The sequence below is a fragment of the Brassica rapa genome, chromosome A01 (assembly GCF_000309985.2).
Source record: "Brassica rapa cultivar Chiifu-401-42 chromosome A01, CAAS_Brap_v3.01, whole genome shotgun sequence".
Taxonomy (NCBI): domain Eukaryota; kingdom Viridiplantae; phylum Streptophyta; class Magnoliopsida; order Brassicales; family Brassicaceae; genus Brassica; species Brassica rapa.
In genome coordinates, this window is record NC_024795.2 from 12827697 (window position 1) to 12846981 (window position 19285).

The 19285-nt window shown below is 43.7% G+C and overlaps 1 protein-coding gene and 1 pseudogene across 1 annotated transcript; both read left to right on the forward strand.

The window, feature by feature from the left end:
• Nucleotides 1–1407: 1407 nt before the first annotated feature.
• LOC103833336 lies at nucleotides 1408–8154 on the forward strand (annotated as a pseudogene).
• Nucleotides 7967–9492, forward strand: LOC117134257. The gene is made up of 2 exons (XM_033292381.1): nucleotides 7967–8056; nucleotides 8585–9492. The coding sequence occupies exons 1-2, from the start codon at nucleotides 8051–8053 to the stop codon at nucleotides 9455–9457; spliced, it is 879 nt and encodes a 292-aa protein (XP_033148272.1). The 5' UTR covers nucleotides 7967–8050; the 3' UTR covers nucleotides 9458–9492.
• Nucleotides 9493–19285: the final 9793 nt, after the last annotated feature.

Sequence of the window (19285 nt, forward strand, 5' to 3'; positions counted from 1 at the left end):
ATTGATCTACGATATGGCAATTTTCATTTTCCGCCGGCTTTGCTTTCCGGGGGTGCTAGTTAATTCACTGGCTTTGTATATCTCTTTGTGTTCTATGGTTTAATGAATATAAACAAATTACATACTGGTTAACACATTGCGGTGGTCTATTAGTTTTAATTAAAGGAGGAGTTGTTATGTTGGTTTAAGACGAGAGATCGATTTCCCTCAAATGCAAAATTATTAGTTTTATTTGTAACCACACGAATATGGATTAATTGCTTATAGCTTATTTGGATACTCGGAAAATGATCCATCCGTGCATTTTCTACCCAGAAACTAGATCTATTTTTAATAGATCCGGATTTAAATTTTTCGGTTAAAACAAAACTATACAGCGACTGGTCTCTGAAGTATTTGAATCCGTATGGTAAATGTATATTGGCTAAAATAAAACATATAGTACTTCAATCAATTTATCACTCATAGAATATTGTATTAATGTATGAAATAAATAATTAGGTGTAACCATGTGCTTTGAGCCAGACGACCTGGCAATTGATTGCAGACCAGTGTCCCTCTTTGGTCGAGTCAAAAAATTGAATTATGAATAATATTTGCTCAGCCACACCAAAAAGATGACAAAAAAAACGTTATATTTTTTTCAATCAAAGAGCGAGATCAGAGAGGAGGCAAAAAACGAAGGAGAATAAGAAACCTTTTTCTTCTAAACATATATAAATGTGTTGTATTGTTAACTTCTTTTTTTTTTTTGCTCTGATTGATGATTAAAGTCAAATAAAAAGACGAAATTATTTTAGCTGATTTATTCTCATTTCAACCAATTAAGAAATGTGAAACAAACAGTAAACTAGAAAAAAATTCAACAACTTTAATGAATGAAAATTTTGTTCTAGAGATATTGTTTTTCTTTCGTCTTATTTCCACTTTTCTTAGCACCTTTTGTTAAATTCGGACTCATCATAGACTACAACCTTAAAATCAATTGGTGATAAGTGGAAATGTCACTTCCGATGTGAAAGCATGTATTCTCACATCCTCCATAGAGATAATGTTTCTTATAACCATTAATCTTGACAATATATTCCAGTCTAGAATTCAGTTCAATAAGACCCCATACAATTCAGCTCGGTCGATTTAAGATTGAGCAGGCCTCTTTCGATGGATCAGATCGATTTCAGTTCAGTTGGTTAGGGTGTGTTTGGGTTCTGATACCAAGTTAAACTCGTATTTATTATGGGCTTTCAACTTAAAACCAATTGGTTATAAGTGGATTGTCCCTTCTCGATGTGAGAGGGAGCTTATATTCTCACACCTTATACCCCATTATACAACTAATCACATCCAGAAAGCTAGAGGGATCCCTAGTGATTATATTTATATGGTTAGTTGTATAATGAAGTTAAAAGGTGTGGGAATACAAGTCAAAGAAAATGCACAACACAAAACTTCACGCGGCCATATTAGCCAACCCAGGAATGGGCCACGTCATTACGGTGATCGAACTTGGAAAACGCTTAGCTGGATCCGACAGCTTCAATGTCACCATCTTCGCCCTTGAAGCCGATGCAGCATGCGCTCAGTCCCATTTTCTCAACTCACCGGGCCGACGTGAGTCACGTGACCCTTGTTGACATCATCAGCCTCCCTTCTACGGAAATCTCCGGCTTAGTGAACCCATCAGCCCTTATTGGGCAAAAGAACTTGACCATGTTGCATGCGACAGTTCCATCCGTCCGAATAAAGACTGTTGCAACACAAATTAATGGCTCTGATCATTGATTTGTCAAGCTCCAATGCCTTACCACTAGGTCACGAGTTCAATATGTTGACTTTTGTCTTCATAGCTTCAAACGCGCGAATACTCGCATTGCTGATGTATTATCTAGCGTTTGAACAAGACGTCACTGACAAGCACATAGTCAAGAAGAACCCCTTAGTTGTGCTGGAATGCGAACCTCTTCAGTTCAAGGATAGTTTGATATATGTTTTGAACTGTCCAGCCAGTTGTACCAGGTATGTGTTCCACTCAGTTTAGTATACCTGACAGTTGATGGTATTATCGTGAATATGGGATAATATGGAGACCAAAACCTTGAAATCTCTTTAAGACTCAAAGCTATTAGGCACGATCTCTCTTGTACCGATTTATCCTATTGGTCCTATGTTATGGGCTTGTTGATCCATCGAATACCAGCCATCCAGTTTAAGATTCGTTAAACTTACAAAACAGACGAGTCGGTAATTTACATCTCATTTGAAAATGGAGGCTCTCTCTTGGCTAAAAAACTAACCAAGTTGGCATGGGGGCTGGAGTTGAGTCAACAATGATGTATTTGGATTGTCCACCACCAGAAAGATGCTGTAGCTAGCAGTACTTATACATCAGTTAATAGTAGTAAAATATGAGATGGTACACCAAATTATCTACCGGAAGAGTTCATTGGCTGGACTCTCGATAGAGGCCTCATGGTGTCTTTGTGGGCACCACAAGCTAAGATCCTAGGTCATCCAGCCGTTGGTATTTTTTTTTAATTTATTGGGGTTGCAACTCGATTCTCGAGAGTGTCACTTGGGGTGTTCCCATGATTTCTTGGCCGCTTTTTGCTGAGCAGATGACGAATGCAACATTATTCAGTTTGGAGCCTGGAGTCGCTATTCGGTCTAGAAGATTGCAATCATAGTGAGTGAGTTTTAGGTGGAGATCGAATCATTGGTTAGAAGGATTATGGTGGAGTGATATTTCTCAAATTACCTTTAGAGAAACTTTCTCTCTCAAATAAAAGATCAATTACAGTAATGTGGGATCGAATCCACAAGGAGCCTGGACACACAATAAAATATAGAATCAAGATTAAGTTAGGCAAGTAATTATTAAATCAGAAAAAAAGCAGTAAACAAGTAGAATAATAGTTGTAAGATACATGAGTTGAAAGCTAGATTTAGGGTTTCATGCAATAATAATTTTTAGTTATAGATGCTAAGGGTGTGTGATGTACCATCCTAAAACTCGAATGCAATATTTAGATACCCAGCATTCGCTGCGAGTCTAATCAGATTTTTAATCTTATAATCTAACTCTCGCATGTGAATAAGGAACGAGTGTCGATCAATACGACATAGTGTCTATCGATACGTCTTTAAACAAGCATTAACGATATGATCGATATGTTCATTAGATTAGTTAAACCAGCTCTCGCATGCGCCTAACAACCTATTTCAGTAGAATTATTATCAGGTAAAAAACTCACTTTCGCAGTTGTATTTTATCCTAAGTTCAGGATTCTAGTTATCTACTCTAGAATTTCAAGTAGTTAGATCAATTACGTGAAGGATTCTATAAAACCACCCTAGCATTTCTATGCATCAGTACTCCATCAAAACCCAAATAAAACCATAAATCTAACAGGACGATTACTCAGACATAATTAAGCAAAGCATAAAGAATGACTGAATAAATTGCACAAATATATAGAGTAAGAAATACTTGAGTTCCAAAAAATATATCTCAAGGAGGCTTTGATCTTCTCTCCAAAAACTTCTAGGAATACTAAAAAGCTTTGTACATGTGTAAATATGTGTAAGGTGGTGTGTTGCCTAAACAATGGCAAAAACATTAAATATTAAGTATAAAATCGGCCCGGACAATCTTGTAATATGTGAGACTTCTGGGCTTAAATCCTTCTTGAATCAAGTCGGACCCGGATACTCGCGCGGGTGTTGAGTGACACCAAGGAAGATGTGTCAATCAACACTTCTTCCAAATCTCGGCTTTGAATTCTTATTTCATGAGCATCTACGAGTTTCCTCATCCTTAAGCTCTAAAATACTCTGTAATATCCACATACTCCAAAACATGCTTGAGCTTGAAAAGACTTTAAAACAGACTTCAAACATAATATAAAGACTCTAAAAAGACTTATATTATGGCCAAAACTGGAAAACTCTATAGTATATCCTCCCTTAGACTTATCATTTTCTTCCTCTTAAGCAAAACATAGAATAGGCTTGTGAAAGAGGATATAAATCGCAGGGACTCACATATCTTTTCAACTAATACCTTCACATCGGCAATGTTGTAAGCCACATCAAATCAGTGCCAACCTGAGAAACCCTTCCATGTACTAAAACCTAGCTTAGCAACCATACCATTCCAGCACACAACTCCACTAATAACGTCTGACATACCCTTCTACTGACCTCATTTCTGCAAATAAATCTGTAGGTTAAATTTTGGGAGTATCGATCACTGAACACATGGAATTTTACTCAAGCAAGTGTCTGAACACTCAAGTAGTCTTCTCTGATCATTTTTTTCTCTCTTTTCTATTCTCTGAATCTTTTTCATTCTCTTTTCATCTCGCTTTCTGTTTCTGCAAAGTGTAGGCGAATAATGGGATCATGTGAATTTTTTCTATCCTTCTCTTCCAGCTTTGTGTGATCATTCCATTGAAGAAGATAATGGGGTTGATGGAAATTTTCCTATACCTCTAAATCTCAGTAAATCATCTGAATAATTTCTTAGATGCCGAAGAGAGGTGAGAGGAGAATCAGAAACACACAAACTTTTATCTTGCAGACTTGGAGGAGGAATTCGATCAAATGTATAACAAGCCTCAAAACAAGTGATTGTTCAGGTGATCCATTTTGGTCTTTCCATTCAGTACACCCTGCAGTCAGTAAATTCAAGAATGGTGCTTGAGAGTGGTTGGATAATAACTAAGATAAAAAAAAGTTCATCATCCCTTTCTTAACTCTATAAAACTGAATAAATCTAACATTAAAAATAAAAATAAAACATAACTAACTCCCCAAACTTAAAATAACATTGTCTCCAGTGTTATACAATCTAATATTGGTGAATAAATAAATCATAAGTAAAAGTTTAACAACGACAATTGGTCATATATTCCTTCTGTTATGAGGGTCAATCGACCCATTAAAGTGGGGGTTGATACTTGTGAGTACTGTCGATCGACATTGAACATGTGGTGTAGACCTATTCTTCCTTGGATCTTTTTTTACATGAAATAAGTAAAAGAAGAAAATTAGTAATAAATGAAAATAAAAACAAATTTAAAGCTTTCTATGGGTTTCCTCCCATGAAACGCTTTTTATAATCTTTACTTTGAAATTTTGGAGGTTTTTCGCTTCTATGGAGATAATTGAGAACTTGTTAAGAAACAAGTAACAACATCTTCTTTGCTAATCTCAAACCAGGTACCAATAAAGCTTTTGATTGCTTATTCTCTTTTGGTTATCTGTTTTTGTTGTCTATGATAATGGAATGAGTGTAATCCACTTTCAGCCAGTTCTTCCATAAATTTGCTCAACCATCCAATATTGTTGTTGAGAGGATAATAAGTTGCATCCAGCTTTCTACAGAAATCATCAAACATCCTCTCTTGAGCTGTATAAACTTCAGCAACCATCTCTTCAACTTGATCTTTCATGTATGTCGCATGTTCTGCCTCATAAGGAGGGTCATGATGAACTCTGGGCATCTGAAAACATCTTTCATACTGTGGTAAACTCAGATAATGACCTCTCACACAATCTGCCATCTCGAGTATCTCTTATATATCTCCCTTTGACGCATTGATGATTCTTCCATCATCGCAGTCCAATTGGTGATAAGTGGGGGCCACTCATCTCTGGATCGGGCTCTGGTGCATCATACTCTGGAGGACTCCGACTAAGACGAATGTCGATCGACGTACAACCGGTGTCGATCGATGCTCGGTAATTGGGTATAATATGTCAAAAGGCAGACAGGTGTTGATCGACGTCTATCAAGTATCGACCGATGCTTTCCTTGTCACAAGGATTCTTTAAAGGGTGTCGATCGGTGCTCCAAGGATAGTGTCGAGTGACACTAGTGTGCACCAACTATCGACATAGAACTTTCGATTTGAAAATTGCCTTCTTGCCACTTGCCAAAAGTCATCATCTATAATGTCGCTCACGTGGTGCATCTGTTCAGCTTCACATTTTCCTTTAATCAGCGCTACGTGTCTCCTTACAGCTTCACTAGTCTGACCCAATTGAGTCTACAACTTCTTCACATGGGTGCTGGGGGCTTCAAAAGTTTCAATTAGATTGGTGTATACAACATCTATCTTCCCACTAAAATCCACAGTCAGTTTCTGCTCCTCAAGAACTTGATCAAGCATTGCTTCTATTTGGGGTGACGTTCTATTCTCCCCTCAAAACTATTGTACAGCACCGTATCCACAGAGACTTTGGTCATCATCTTGTATCCCCCAAATTGAAAGTTGTAAACTTTATTACACCTAAACATAAAGTTCGAAACCTACATTTCCATACCGATGAAATTGTCGGTTAATCTACTTGAACCAAGCGTAAACAAATTTCTTATCAAAGCAGACCATATGTAAACCTAATTGAGCTAATCAATGGGGATCCATGACAGGACCCGAGATTCACCTTATGTCTGCTTTAAAATAGATATATAAGTGACGATGAACCCTAAAAAGTCAAATTGGGGAAAGTGATTTCTGGGTAGAGTTGGAGAGAGATCGTGACGAAGAACACGAAGGATCAGCAATGTATCTGGAAATTTGAGTGTGTAATATCCCATCTAATAAAAAAAAAGAAAAAGAAAAAAAAAAGATAAAGAAGACGTGTCAAGGAGGAAGAAGAGAAGGTGGTGGCTAATTTGATATTCATGCACAAATGCATGCATACGTGTTAAAAGAAAGAAGCAAGAAAAGAGTCAACTGATAACTCATTTTTAATGAGTACGTGGCCTGATCATAGAAGAAACATGTAATGCCTTGAAACATAGTTATGATCTAAACGTGGCTTGGAGAGAATGATGCACCAAGGCTTAGTCATATTATTTTTAATATGGCCAAATGGAGAGTGTGACAACTGTCACCATATTACACATCAAAGTTGGCTATAAAAGGAGATGGACTTTCTCCATTTCAGAAAACTGAACGTGATCAAGAGAGAGAAGGAAGCAAAGAAGAGTAGAGAGGAAAAATTAAAGAAAAGAAGAAAAAGAAAATAAATAAATTTAGAGAGTTGTTTGGAGAAGCAAGACGTATTAAATTACAAGATTACGGGATTAACGGTACGGAATCAAGACGAAGATTTGAAGAGAATAAAAAGGGTTTGGTCAACATCCGGAAACAAGCAGTCAAGCCACATCGGCTAATCACTGTGAGTCACGGTTAATTGTTTGTTAACAAATTTTTAATGCAGGCTCCTGACATCGGAGACGGTTTCCGAGCTAGGATAGCCGGACCGGGCTAGGTGTCAGTTTGTGGATCCGAGGCATGAGACGATGTCTAGGCTAAGTGGATAGCAAGACTAGTCTAAGCACCCGGATTATTGCGATTGTGTAATTATTATATGTTGTTATAGTGGGTACCTCGTGTTGGTATTGTTGTGTGAGAACCTCGTGGTGGTTCTAGTAGTAGTTGCAGGTCATTGCTTCCTCAAATGGTACCACTAAGCCGGTCGTGGTCCGGAAAGTGGTGGGCTCGGTTTAACTTGGCTTGATCACCAAGGCCGGGTGTCACACGTGGATGTGACAGCCCCCGGCGAGTCCGATAGAGGACCGGGGCACGGCGATTCCGATTGAGGACCGTGACCGGGCGATTCTCGAGCGCCTACGCCTGTGTGGTGTAATAGTGAAGGGATTGCCGGTGTCCCTTATGTGGAGGAAGAGTGATTCTGTTGGGCCCTAGGAGTACATGTATATGGTTTATTGAAATGACACTCATAAATAGTGTTTTGATTTAATATGGTTTAAAGCTTTATTGCTTAAATCGGTATTGCTTTATGATCTTGAATACTGATTGTTGAACTACCCGTCTTGCTTGTGTTTGGGGTTGGGTTTAGAATGACGGGTAGTTATATATGCTAGATAGGGAACCCTGGCTCACTGAGTGAAACTAGTTCACTCACTCCTCACATCCTTTTTTTGCAGGTGACCAGTAGAAAAGACCGTAGCACTCGCGGAACTGTAGGAGCTGGTGTAGATTGGACATCTTTTGCTAAAGACTCGTTTTCAAGATATATGAATGTATGTTTTACTTTCGACTGCGTCCATGGACCATATGTATAATATTTTGGGCTCGTGAACTTCATGTTTTATATATATGGAATAAAGTATGTTTAATATTCGTGACGTGTTGAATCTGATATTAGGTTAGTCCAACCTAACACAACTCTATGACTCGGTACGGGTTGCAAAGCCTCAGGCCGAAGATTAGAGGAAACGAGTTTTGAATGGATATTCTGGGTTACAGAATTATGTTTTGTGACTTGGAAAGTCTATTCTAAACCCGTTGTGACACTTCCGGACTTAGCAGAGGAAGGTCGTTCGGGCATGTTCTTGTTTGATTGTTGCCCGACTGACTGACCGATGTCTTAAATGGTTCGGGGGTGTTACATAGGTGGTATCAGAGCATGGTTTAGATCATGCGGTCAATCACACATTTTTCGTGTTTTATCGAGTCAAATGTGTCGCAAAAGATGTATTAGGAAACCAGCAGAGTTCCGCTCTAATTATTTTTTTCTAAATAGGAAATTCCTTGTTTGTGGATTGTAGATGGCAAGAAGGGGAAGGAGTGAAGGGGGACAGGATTGGATGATGGGTACAGGAAGAATCTCAAGAAGAAGAGGGCTGGGATATGAATCCGACGTAAGAGTGCAAACATTAGCACACACCAACCAGGAGTTCAGCGAAGAAAACATAGTGGGAAACGACAATCTTTTTGGGCACGACCAGTCGAGGCCACAAGAAGAACACTTTCCACCGAACCGTAGTGTAATGGAAAGACCAGAAACAGATGATAGTGAGTCAAGTGTCCAAGGACCAAGACCAATAAGGGGGAACAACCCAATTGAACAAGCAGTTCATGATCAACCACAACAAGGAATAGGAATGGAGCACACTCTGAAGATGCTTCATGACGTGATAGCGAGGTCACTGCAACAACCTCAGGTGCAACCTCAGCCACTCGTACCACCACAACCTACAGTGGCTACACCGATGTTACCATTGATAACTGCCATGAAGAACATGAAGACACCACATTTTGAAGGAGGAAAAGACCCATTTGAAGCTGACCAGTGGCTTCGAACTATGGAGAAAAACTTTGAGACCCTGACGTGTTCTGAAGAGTCTAAGAAAAAGATGGCGGTGTATTACTTAGAAAAAGATGCGGCAGAATGGTGGGAAAGTAGGGATCGCCAAGTAGGACATCTGGTAACCACTTGGGCGGCATTCAAAAAGGAATTTGAACGCAAGTATTTCACCCCGGAGTCCAAGCGAAGGCTTCAACGCCAGTTTGCTAACCTAGTACAAGGAGACAAGACAGTTAGAGAATATGAATCGGAGTTCATGGGACTGCGACGACACGTGCTGCGAGGACAAGATGATGAAGAAACCATGATATCCAACTTTATGTTTGGTTTATAACCAGAGTTGGAAAATAGACTGGCAGTCGGGAACTACGAGAGTCTCACCGAGCTAGTGGAAAAGGCTGTGAATGTGGAGATCGGATTAGAAGCTGAGAAGGCGGCAAGTAAAAAGTCCAAGCAGCATCAAGAGGGAAAGTATGGTGGAAATCAAAGATCATTTAAGGGTAAAGATAAGGAAAAGGAATCAGGGGGGCCAACTCGACGATCTCTATTCACAGGAAAATGCTTTAACTGTGGCAAGATAGGCCATAAGTCGAGTGAATGCTTCGGAAAGAAACCTGGATCCTTTCAGTCAAACTCCTACAATCCTACATGCTACACGTGTGGAAAGAAAGGACACATCTCTACAAATGTCAATCGTCCTATCCCAGCTACGCCAATCAGTGTCCATCCTCCCCCGGCTCCACCTGCAATCGCACCAGCGCCAAAAAGGCAAGCTATAGGAGGTAGAGTTTACGCTTTAGAACTAGAGGATACTAAACCTCCAGGCCCATCTAAGGGTCCCATCACAGGTATTTGGGTTCTTTAACTTTACTAGATTGATTTTGTGTTGAGTGATTGCTTGTGATGATTTGATTAATTTCTGTTGGATAATTTTTATGTTGTTGATACATATGGATGTTGTGGCAGGAACTTTACATGTTGCGGGGCGTCCCACACATGTATTGTTCGACTCGGGGGCAACACATAGCTTTGTGACCCCTGAGGTAGCTGCCGAGTTTGTGAGATCATTTGTGATTGACAGGATGGATGTGGCTGTGATAACTCCCGGAGACCAAACCCTACAAGCAAAAGAGTGCCTCAGAAGAGTTCCGTTAGTCATTTGCGAGAAGATGTTTGTGGCAGATTTGTTGGTGGTGCCCTTAAAGGGATATGAGGTTATTCTGGGCATGGATTGGTTATCAGGCTATCGGGCTCAATTAGATTGTGAGAAAGGTCGTATTTTGTTCAAAGAGAACGGGCAACGGCAAATAGTATTCTACGGGATCAGTCCAAGCAAGTCTGTGTCTTTAGTAGCTGCCTTGAGAGTGGAAGATTTGCTTAAGGATGGAGAAGCGTATCTGGTAACAGTAACTGCTAGTGAAGGACCCGTTAGCAATGAAGTTAAAATTACGGATATTGCGGTAGTACAAGAGTTTGAGGATGTGTTTGCAGCGTTAAAAGAGTTACCTCCACCTCGGAGTAACCCTTTCACAATTAACTTGGAACCTGGAGCTAAGCCGATAGCAAAGGCTCCTTACCGCATGGCACCTGCAGAGTTAGCAGAGTTGAAGAAACAACTTGAAGATTTAATGGACAAAGGTTTCATAAGACCTAGCTCTTCACCATGGGGAGCTCCGGTCTTATTTGTCAAGAAGAAAGATGGTAGCATGCGGCTTTGCATTGATTATCGAGGAATCAACAATATCACCATCAAAGATAAGTATCCCCTTCCGAGGATAGACGAGTTGTTGGATCAGCTAAGGAAAGCAAGTTGGTTTTCAAAGATCGACTTGGCGTCGGGCTATCATCAGATTCCAATTTCAGAAGGTGATGTTATGAAGACTGCATTTAGAACTCGTTATGGACAATACGAGTTCGTAGTAATGCCTTTTGGCCTTACTAATGCACCGGCGGCCTTCATGAGATTGATGAATGAAGTCTTTCACGATTATCTCGACAAGTTCGTAATAATCTTCATCGATGACATTTTAATATATTCCAAGACAGAGGCAGAGCACAAAGCACACTTGAAGCTAGTGTTGGAACGGTTAAGAGACCAGAAGCTATATGCCAAGTTCAGCAAGTGTTCTTTCTGGAAAAGAGAGATCGGGTTCTTGGGGCACCGGGTGTCTGGAGAAGGAGTTTCTGTAGATTCGGAAAAGGTGAAAGCCATCGAGGAATGGCAAAGGCCATCAATGGTAACCGAGGTGAGGAGTTTCCTCGGGTTAGCCGGGTATTATCTGAAGTTTGTCAAAGACTTTTCTTCGATCGCTAAGCCTCTGACGAAGTTGACCGGAAAAGGAGTTCCATTCATCTGGGGAAAAGAACCAGATGAAGCATTTCAGAGACTGAAGAAAGCTTTGACCACAACACCGGTATTGGCATTACCTGAACAAGGTAAACCTTACACTGTGTACGCAGATGCTTCTAGGGTTGGGTTGGGTTGTGTGTTGATGCAAGAAGGCAAAGTCATTGCTTATGCATCAAGGCAACTCAGGAAGCATGAAGAGAACTACCCAACGCACGACTTAGAAATGGCGGCAGTGGTGTTTGCGTTAAGGATTTGGAGATCCTACTTATATTGAGAAGTCGTGGAAGTATTCACAGATCATAAGAGTCTCAAGTACTTGTTCACTCAGCCTGATCTGAACCTCCGACAAAGGCGATGGATGGAGTTTGTGGCGGATTACGACCTGAAAATTCAATATCATCCAGGCAAAGCCAATGTTGTCGCAGATGCACTAAGTCGTAGAAAGTTGGCGTCCGATGTTGGAAAGGATGTGGAAGCTTTATCGAATGAACTTAAGTTGATGACATTATGGGCAATTGAAGGAGAGCCAAGTGAGCCATTAGGCATGCATGCAGTAAACCAGGCGGGTTTACTCGCACGGATCAGACAGGAGCAACAACGTGATGAAAAGTTAAAGAAAATTATTAAGGAGGTCAAGATTCAAGAAGGTCCAAACCCAAGCGGCTATCATGTGGCGGCAGATGGTACACTTTTACTTAATGGGAGGATATCAGTACCACAGGGGGAAGGGCTACGAGATGAGATTTTGAAGTCGGTGCATCACTCGTTACTTAGTATCCATCCCGGAAGTACGAAAATGTATTGTGGGAACCGAAATTCACACTGTCGATTTCCGTTTAAATAAGGAAACTAAGAAAACCCTAGTTTCCCAGAGGACCCGGATATCTGTTAATTACCACACGTCAAGCAATCAGAACACGAGAATAACAACGATAAAAATAAGAAATCGAAAAGAGAGCAAAGTAGATCTTATTCCGAATCTGCGTATGAGCGTTACAACAAGGTATAAGCCTGGGCTCGAGAGCTGTCGGCGAGATTCCTAGTTCTAGCAACCCTAAGACGGCTAAACCTAATTGAGTCGCAGCTCGAAATAACAAAAACGGAAAATTGCCTAAATTGCTCTAAGTGCTAAGTTTGCTCTGAAAAAGTTCTTTTCCTCTGCTCCTCGCCTAGGACTCCTTATATACTAGCTCCAAGGTCGGTTTACGCTTTTACTCTTCTGCCCTTAAGCCGTCATAGCATAAAATGGAGATTTTCCATTTTTCCCGTTCTTCATAATTATCTTCAAAACTTCCGTATTTATCCGCGGAAACTTGACATTTATCCTTCTTCGTGGGCCAAGCGTAAACCATGCTGTGGTTTACGGGCTTTTGGTTAGGAAAATCGTAGGATGGGCTTCGAATCGTGTTTTAGGTCCCTTTGGGCCGTTTTCCGACTCGACACGTTTACTACGAGTTTTCCGCGGTTTCTAATCCGCGAAGTTTGATCGATGAATTAGGATAGCGGGAAACATGGACTGAGCTTGCTACGGTCTTCGGGAGATAGCATTCGAAGGTTTGACGAGAATGCATGGACTGGTGTCGTATCGATGTTCGGAAAGGTTCAATCGCTACACAGCGACCGAACTTTGGCTCGAGCCCGGTCGCTACGTAGCGACCGAGTGAGACGAGTGCTCGGTCGCTACGTAGCGACCGAGCTTTGGCTTGAGCTCGGTCGCTACGTAGCGACCGAGCGGCACGATGCTCGGTCGCTACGTAGCGACCGAGCTTTGGCTCGAGCTCGGTCGCTACGTAGCGACTGAGCGGGACGATCGCTCGGTCGCTACGTAGTGACCGAGCTTGACTGAGCTCGGTCGCTACGTAGCGACCAAGCGGGACGAGCGCTCGGTCGCTACGTAGCGACCGAGATTGGCTGAGCTCGGTCGCTACGTAGCGACCGAGCTTGGTTTGTTCGGTTTGAATCCCAAAGGATACTTCTTCGTAAAAACCTCGTATCTGTTATTTTTACGATAATTACGTCTCTTCTTTTACTAACTCTTTCGGAAATACGATCTACGAGGATTTTCGGGTGGTAATTCCGTCGTAACCATTTTTGACCCCAACAGTTAGCCCCCCAACCCGTTAGGATCATGTATCGTAGGATCCTAGCGTGCGGTTAGGCATGTTTGGCAAGTTAAGCGTGATGGATGGAATTAATATCCGAAAGTCCGAGCTTGAATAGTAAATCCTCATGTCTTATAAGAAGAGAGGTAACTTGTTCCATAATTTTTTCACTTTCTTGTTTTTCTCTAAGATCTTTCAAAAAGAACTTTCTATCTTTCTCTCCACCCTTTTCCTCTATTCTCTCAAGAGAAGTGTAAAGATGTCGAGCAAGAAAAAGATTGCGAAAAAAGTGTCTTCGTCCGCGAGTCCTTATGAAGAGCTCGTCGTTCCGAAGATGGAGTTCGTGCCTCACTCGGTGCATCCTGCCGAGAACGAGGCATGGTGGGTTGCTCATTATGGCTCGTTGACTCCTCCCAAGGAGAAGCCGTTCCCGGTCCTGGTCCATCGTGGAGTCGAGGAAGAGGATGCGAGCAGGACTACTGACGAGTTTCTCGCGACGATGCGATCGTTCTACCACATCCCGGATGCTGTGGAATTCCGGGTTCCCTGCCGCGGGGAATGTGCTAACAATCCCCCGGAGGGTTACTTTACTTGTTATGAGGCGTTCGTAGTGCGTTGTCGCCTCTGGTTCCCCATACCCGAAATTCTCGTCCGAGTGTTGGACCGTTTCGAAGTTGCGATAAGTCAGTTGACACCCCTTGCCATTCAGCACCTTATTGGGATCCTGATCCTAAGTTACGAGCACGGCCTTTCCCTTTCCGTCGATCATTATGAAGCGCTTTTGAGGCTTCAACTTGTCAGGGATACGGATAAGCATAGGTTGGTCCCTCGTAAATTTATGTCAGTGGTTAAGAAGTTTATTTCGAACTTCAACCCGTGGAAGAAGTTCTTTTTTTTTGTCCGTATAGACGCTGCATCCGTCGAAGAGAGTTGCATTCCATTCCATCAACCCTCTTGCTCCATTCCCCGAGGACATCATTTCGGTGAGGGATCTTCTCAGGAACGGTCCCTTCTTCTGGAATTCTTTTACGCCGAAGAGGGTTCGGAAGGCACTGAGATTCGTGCAACCCGGTCCTGCTTTGGACACGGGAAGCGACTCCAAACCCGACGACCAGAATCCCGTCGAAGCTCCGACAGCTGCGCCGGAGTCGAGCTCTTGGAAGGGAAAAGATGTCGATCTTGGCGACATAGAGTTTTCGATGGATGACTCTATGCTTCCAGGATGGGATCCGAACCTTGCTTACGGCGACGGGAGCGGTTCGAGCGAGGCCCCTATTCCGGATTTCGATGATTTCTTTGCTGGGCTGCCATCGGGTTTCGATGCTCCTCCTCCTACGAAAGAATCGGCGAGGCCGAGAGTCGTTGCGGAAGGATCTCGCATCATCAATGGGTTAGTTTTTTTTTTGAGAATTTTTTGGTGATTGTCCTATGTATATATTTATAACATGCCAATCGATTTTGCAGGGCCTGAGCTTGCTGGGCTCGGCCATTGAGGCGGGCCATAGAGAAGCCATGGTCTACCGCTTCAAGGCGGAGAAAGCGGAGCGGGATCTCGCTCGCGTGCAAGGCGAGAGGCGCAGCTTACTCGTGATCATTCGCGGGCTGTTCGTAAAGCGGAGAGGAAAGGCAAAAGAGAAATCGTCGAGGTGATGAAGACTCGTGCATCGCAGTTCCAGGTTGAGTACGGGAACCTCAAGAATGCCTTTACCTCGGTGGGTGATTTTCGCGAGTGCCGCGGTTCGGTCGGAAGTCTTTGGAGGACGCGAGCCGACGACTATGTGTTTGAAGAGGAAATGAGCTTGATTAAGAGTGGGATGAGTGACCGTGCCCATGCTGAGGCGCTTATCCCTCCGATTGACGAGAGGATTCAAGGGTTCTGGGATTCCATCCCGGTTTCCCCTGATACCGAGGAGGTTCCGACCGGTTTTCCCGATGGTGGCGAGGAAGTGGATCGTCCCGCGGATGCGTTTGGTGCTTCGTTGTCCGGGGACTTTGACTTTGGATTATGAGGGATGAATCAGTTATCCTTTTATCTGTTTTCGGCCGAGTGTGGCCCTTTGAATTTGGATTTCGTTTAGGCCTAGATGGCCGTATTTGTATTTACCGGGACTGGCCGTTGGTGGCTTTGAATCCCTTGCCGCTTTACGCGGTTTATTTATATGATAAATGTTTTGTTTCGAATTTTCCATAGTAAGGTTGAAGTAAATATGAGTTGTCGTCTCGTATTTAGTTCTGATTAGACGTTCAATCTGTTGGTTCGTTCGTGATTTTCGTAAAAATTTACTTATCTTTACGATTTTCGAGAACATTGAGATACGAACGGAGAGACATGGTTTAGGATCTCGTATCTTTTAGATATCATGCCTTGAGGTGTTTGAGACCAGAGCGTTGGGTTTAGGGCAAGACCTAGGTTTACTTTCGGTTAAGGTTTGTGCGGTGACTAGCCGGCTATCGTTTTTCCTGTTGCGATTTCTTCCTGACTCGCACCGATTTAAAGTCCGCGATATGTTCTCGGCTTATATGACTTGTATGGTACGAATCGAGCATCTTCTCAGAATCAACTGGAAGTGCTAAACCAAAATTTCGGATTTTTGTTGTAGCGCGCTTTTGTCCTTGTGCTGGACGTTTTTAAAGATCAAAAGAGTGATCGGATTGCGTTTGTTTAAGACGGCTGGCGTGTTCGTCGGGGCCAATCGACGAACGGGGTGTAAGGTTTTTGGTGGTCGCGTTCGGACAATTTGTTAGCATTGTCCTCGAATTTTAACTTTTGCGACGTCTCGCAGTTATTTCGAGGATTATGCGTGTATTTTTGTGTGTTTGAAAGATGATAATCTTTACGATTTTTGGCCGGAAGGGGCCGCAGACAAGAGTCTTAACGTTTTCAGGCGTGTCCTGAAAGTTTCTTTTGTGTTTACTGAAGCGTAAACGTTTTCGATAAAAAGGACAACGTATATTGTAGTAAAAGTTTTTGAAGTTTCTAAAAACTCGATTACAATAATGAAGATTTTTCTAAGTGGGAGTATACGAGTATACGCACCCACTCCCCCCCCCCTTTTTAGAGAGGGGATAGCTGAACTCGTCTTTTGACGAGCTGCCTACGTACCCCTTTCGAGGATCAAGCCATCTCGTAGTTCTGTTTCATGCCGCGAGTGTTCTTACTCGGCGGTAGATGTCGCGATGTCCGCCTTGACCGTGTCGATCGTGGCTGGGTCGACGCTATTTTCCGGATGTTCCGGTTGAGTTGTCGCGTGGGCTTCGGATTTATGTCGAGCTTCGACGTCCGATGCGTTTGCGTTGATAGACGATTTTACTTCGTCTTCTCCCGGGGCGCTTTTGGCTGAAGATCGATCTATCTTCGCGCGTTTGCCGTTTGTGGAAGCCGTGATTTGCCTTAACTTATGCTCCGCGAGGAAGCATAGTCGCGACTGTTTTTGGCATCCCCAGATGGCCGCGACTCCGCTCGGCGTTGGGAACTTGAGACCCAGGTGGTAGGTTGACGGAACTGCCTGCATAGCGTTGAGCCATGGGGTTCCCATGATCACTTTGTAGATAGCGGGATGATCGACTACCGCGAATTCGACGATTTTCATGATCTCCTTGCCCATGACTGGCAATTGGATTGATCCGAGAGTCATCGACACTTCGCCTGAAAAACCCGTGAGCGGTTTTGGCGTCGGAATTACTTCTCCGAGTTCGATACTCATCCGCTTGAGAGTGTCGCGGAAGATTACGTTGACCGTGCTTCCCGTGTCGACGAGTACCCTTCCGACTTCTAAATCTTGTATGACGAGATCTATGACGAGCGGGTCGCAGTGAGGTTGGTCGATACCGCCGGCTTCTTCCTCTGTGAAGGTGATCGAGCAACTTTGGCCGTCTCGAGGAGGAGACCATGTAGGCCAATTTGCACTTGATTCTGCCTTCCGTTGGTAAGCCTTGATGGCCGACACGGTATCGCCGCAGTATTGTGATCCTCCGATGATCATATTGACTCTGCGACGATTGTTATCGTTCCCTTTGTCATCCGGCCTCCTACCGCGTTTATCCCCAGGATGGTTTCGTTGAGGGGATTTTTCAGCGGGCGGATTTCTATCCGTCTTTGGAGGCCGATCAGAATCGAGGATGAGATCCTTGACGCTAGTTACTTCCGAAAGCTCTCCAGCGAGTAGCTTCGCGGCCAGTCTTGCTCCCAAGACTTTGCAATTGGTCGTGGAGTGTCCTCGGGATTGGTGGAACTCGCAGAAGGTGTTTTCGTCATACCCTTGATTGCGAGTCCATGTGTTGCCCGTGGTCCGGCCTTGATCCGAATTGATCGCATAGTTATGCGCCCCTTGGAGATCTTCCCCCTCGTGATGGACGTACTTGTCGTTACGAGAGTTCTTCTTTTCCCCTTCGGATCTGCGTCTTTCGAGGATGGTCTTGCCGGCTTATGTTTTTGCGATAAGACTTTAGTTTCTTCCTCGACTATGATGTAGTCCGTTGCTTTGTGGAGGGCGTCCTGGATCGTTCGCGGTTTGTCGAGAGTTATCCATTTTCTGAATTTCGACTTGTACCAGAGCGTCTTTCTCAGCGCGTCGATGGCCACTTTGTCGCTTATCCCGCTGACCCTGGACATTATCAGCTTGAACCGACTGATAAACTCGCGGAGGGGTTCGTCTTCCCTCTGGGAGAGACTCCAGAGGTCAACATCGGAGGTTTCCCTGTCTATGAATACAGAGTACTGTTTGAGGAATTCCGATGCGAGCTGTCGAAAACTCCCGATGGTGTTGCGACGAAGGCGTGCGAACCATTCGAGCGCTGCTCCTTCGAGATTTTCGACGAACAGGCGGCAATAGCCGGCATCTTTTTCGCCGTCCTTCAGTCTTGCTCTTCCCATCGCGATGTGGAAAGCCTGAAGGTGCGCTTTTGGATCGGCCGTACCATCGTACTTCGGTACTTTGATCTTTCCCGGATCGGACACCCTCATGTCCGAAATGCGACTGGTAAAGGGGGTCTTTCGAGCTCCTTCCAGCAGTCGATCGATCTCGGGGGCAGCACTAGTAGCATGATGGATTTGAGACTTTACGGCTCTCACTTCTGCCGCAGTCTTAGTGATGTAGTCGCGAAGATCGCGGATATCCGATGTCTCGTCAGTAGATTTCCGAGCCTGTCGGCGTTTACTGCGAGTGAGCTCGGTTTGCCTTTCGGCCAGCTCCTCTTGTTCGTTCCAATAGGCGACTTCTTCTTCTTCCGTCATTGGTTTTTCGAACGGGGAGCCTTCCCGAGCGGATCGGCTTCTGGTCCTTCTTGGATGTCTGTCGACATCCTCGTCGGTGTCGTTGGAGACATCGCTAGGATCCAGGTCAATGTGTTCGGCTTCGTTATCCTCCGAGTCCTTTGCAGGGGGCGGAAGATTTTCAGGGTTCCCCTTTTCGACGGGAGATTTCTCGCTAGGGTTTTGACCGGAAGGTCGTTCCCGCGCGAGTCCTGCTCTATCGAGTGGGGGTGCGAAGTCGAGCCTCTTCCCGCGGATTTTGGTGGTTCCGCGGGGACGGATAGCTTGGGTCCTTGCCGTTAAGGTTTCAACCTGTTTGGTCAAGGTATTCACGAGCTTATCCTGTTCTTCCGACCTTTTCTCATAGGTGGCGAACATCTTTTTGAACTCCTCGAGCGTCGCGGCGTTGGCTTGCGCGTTGGCCGCGGATACGTCCGCTACTGGAGTGTGAGATCGGTG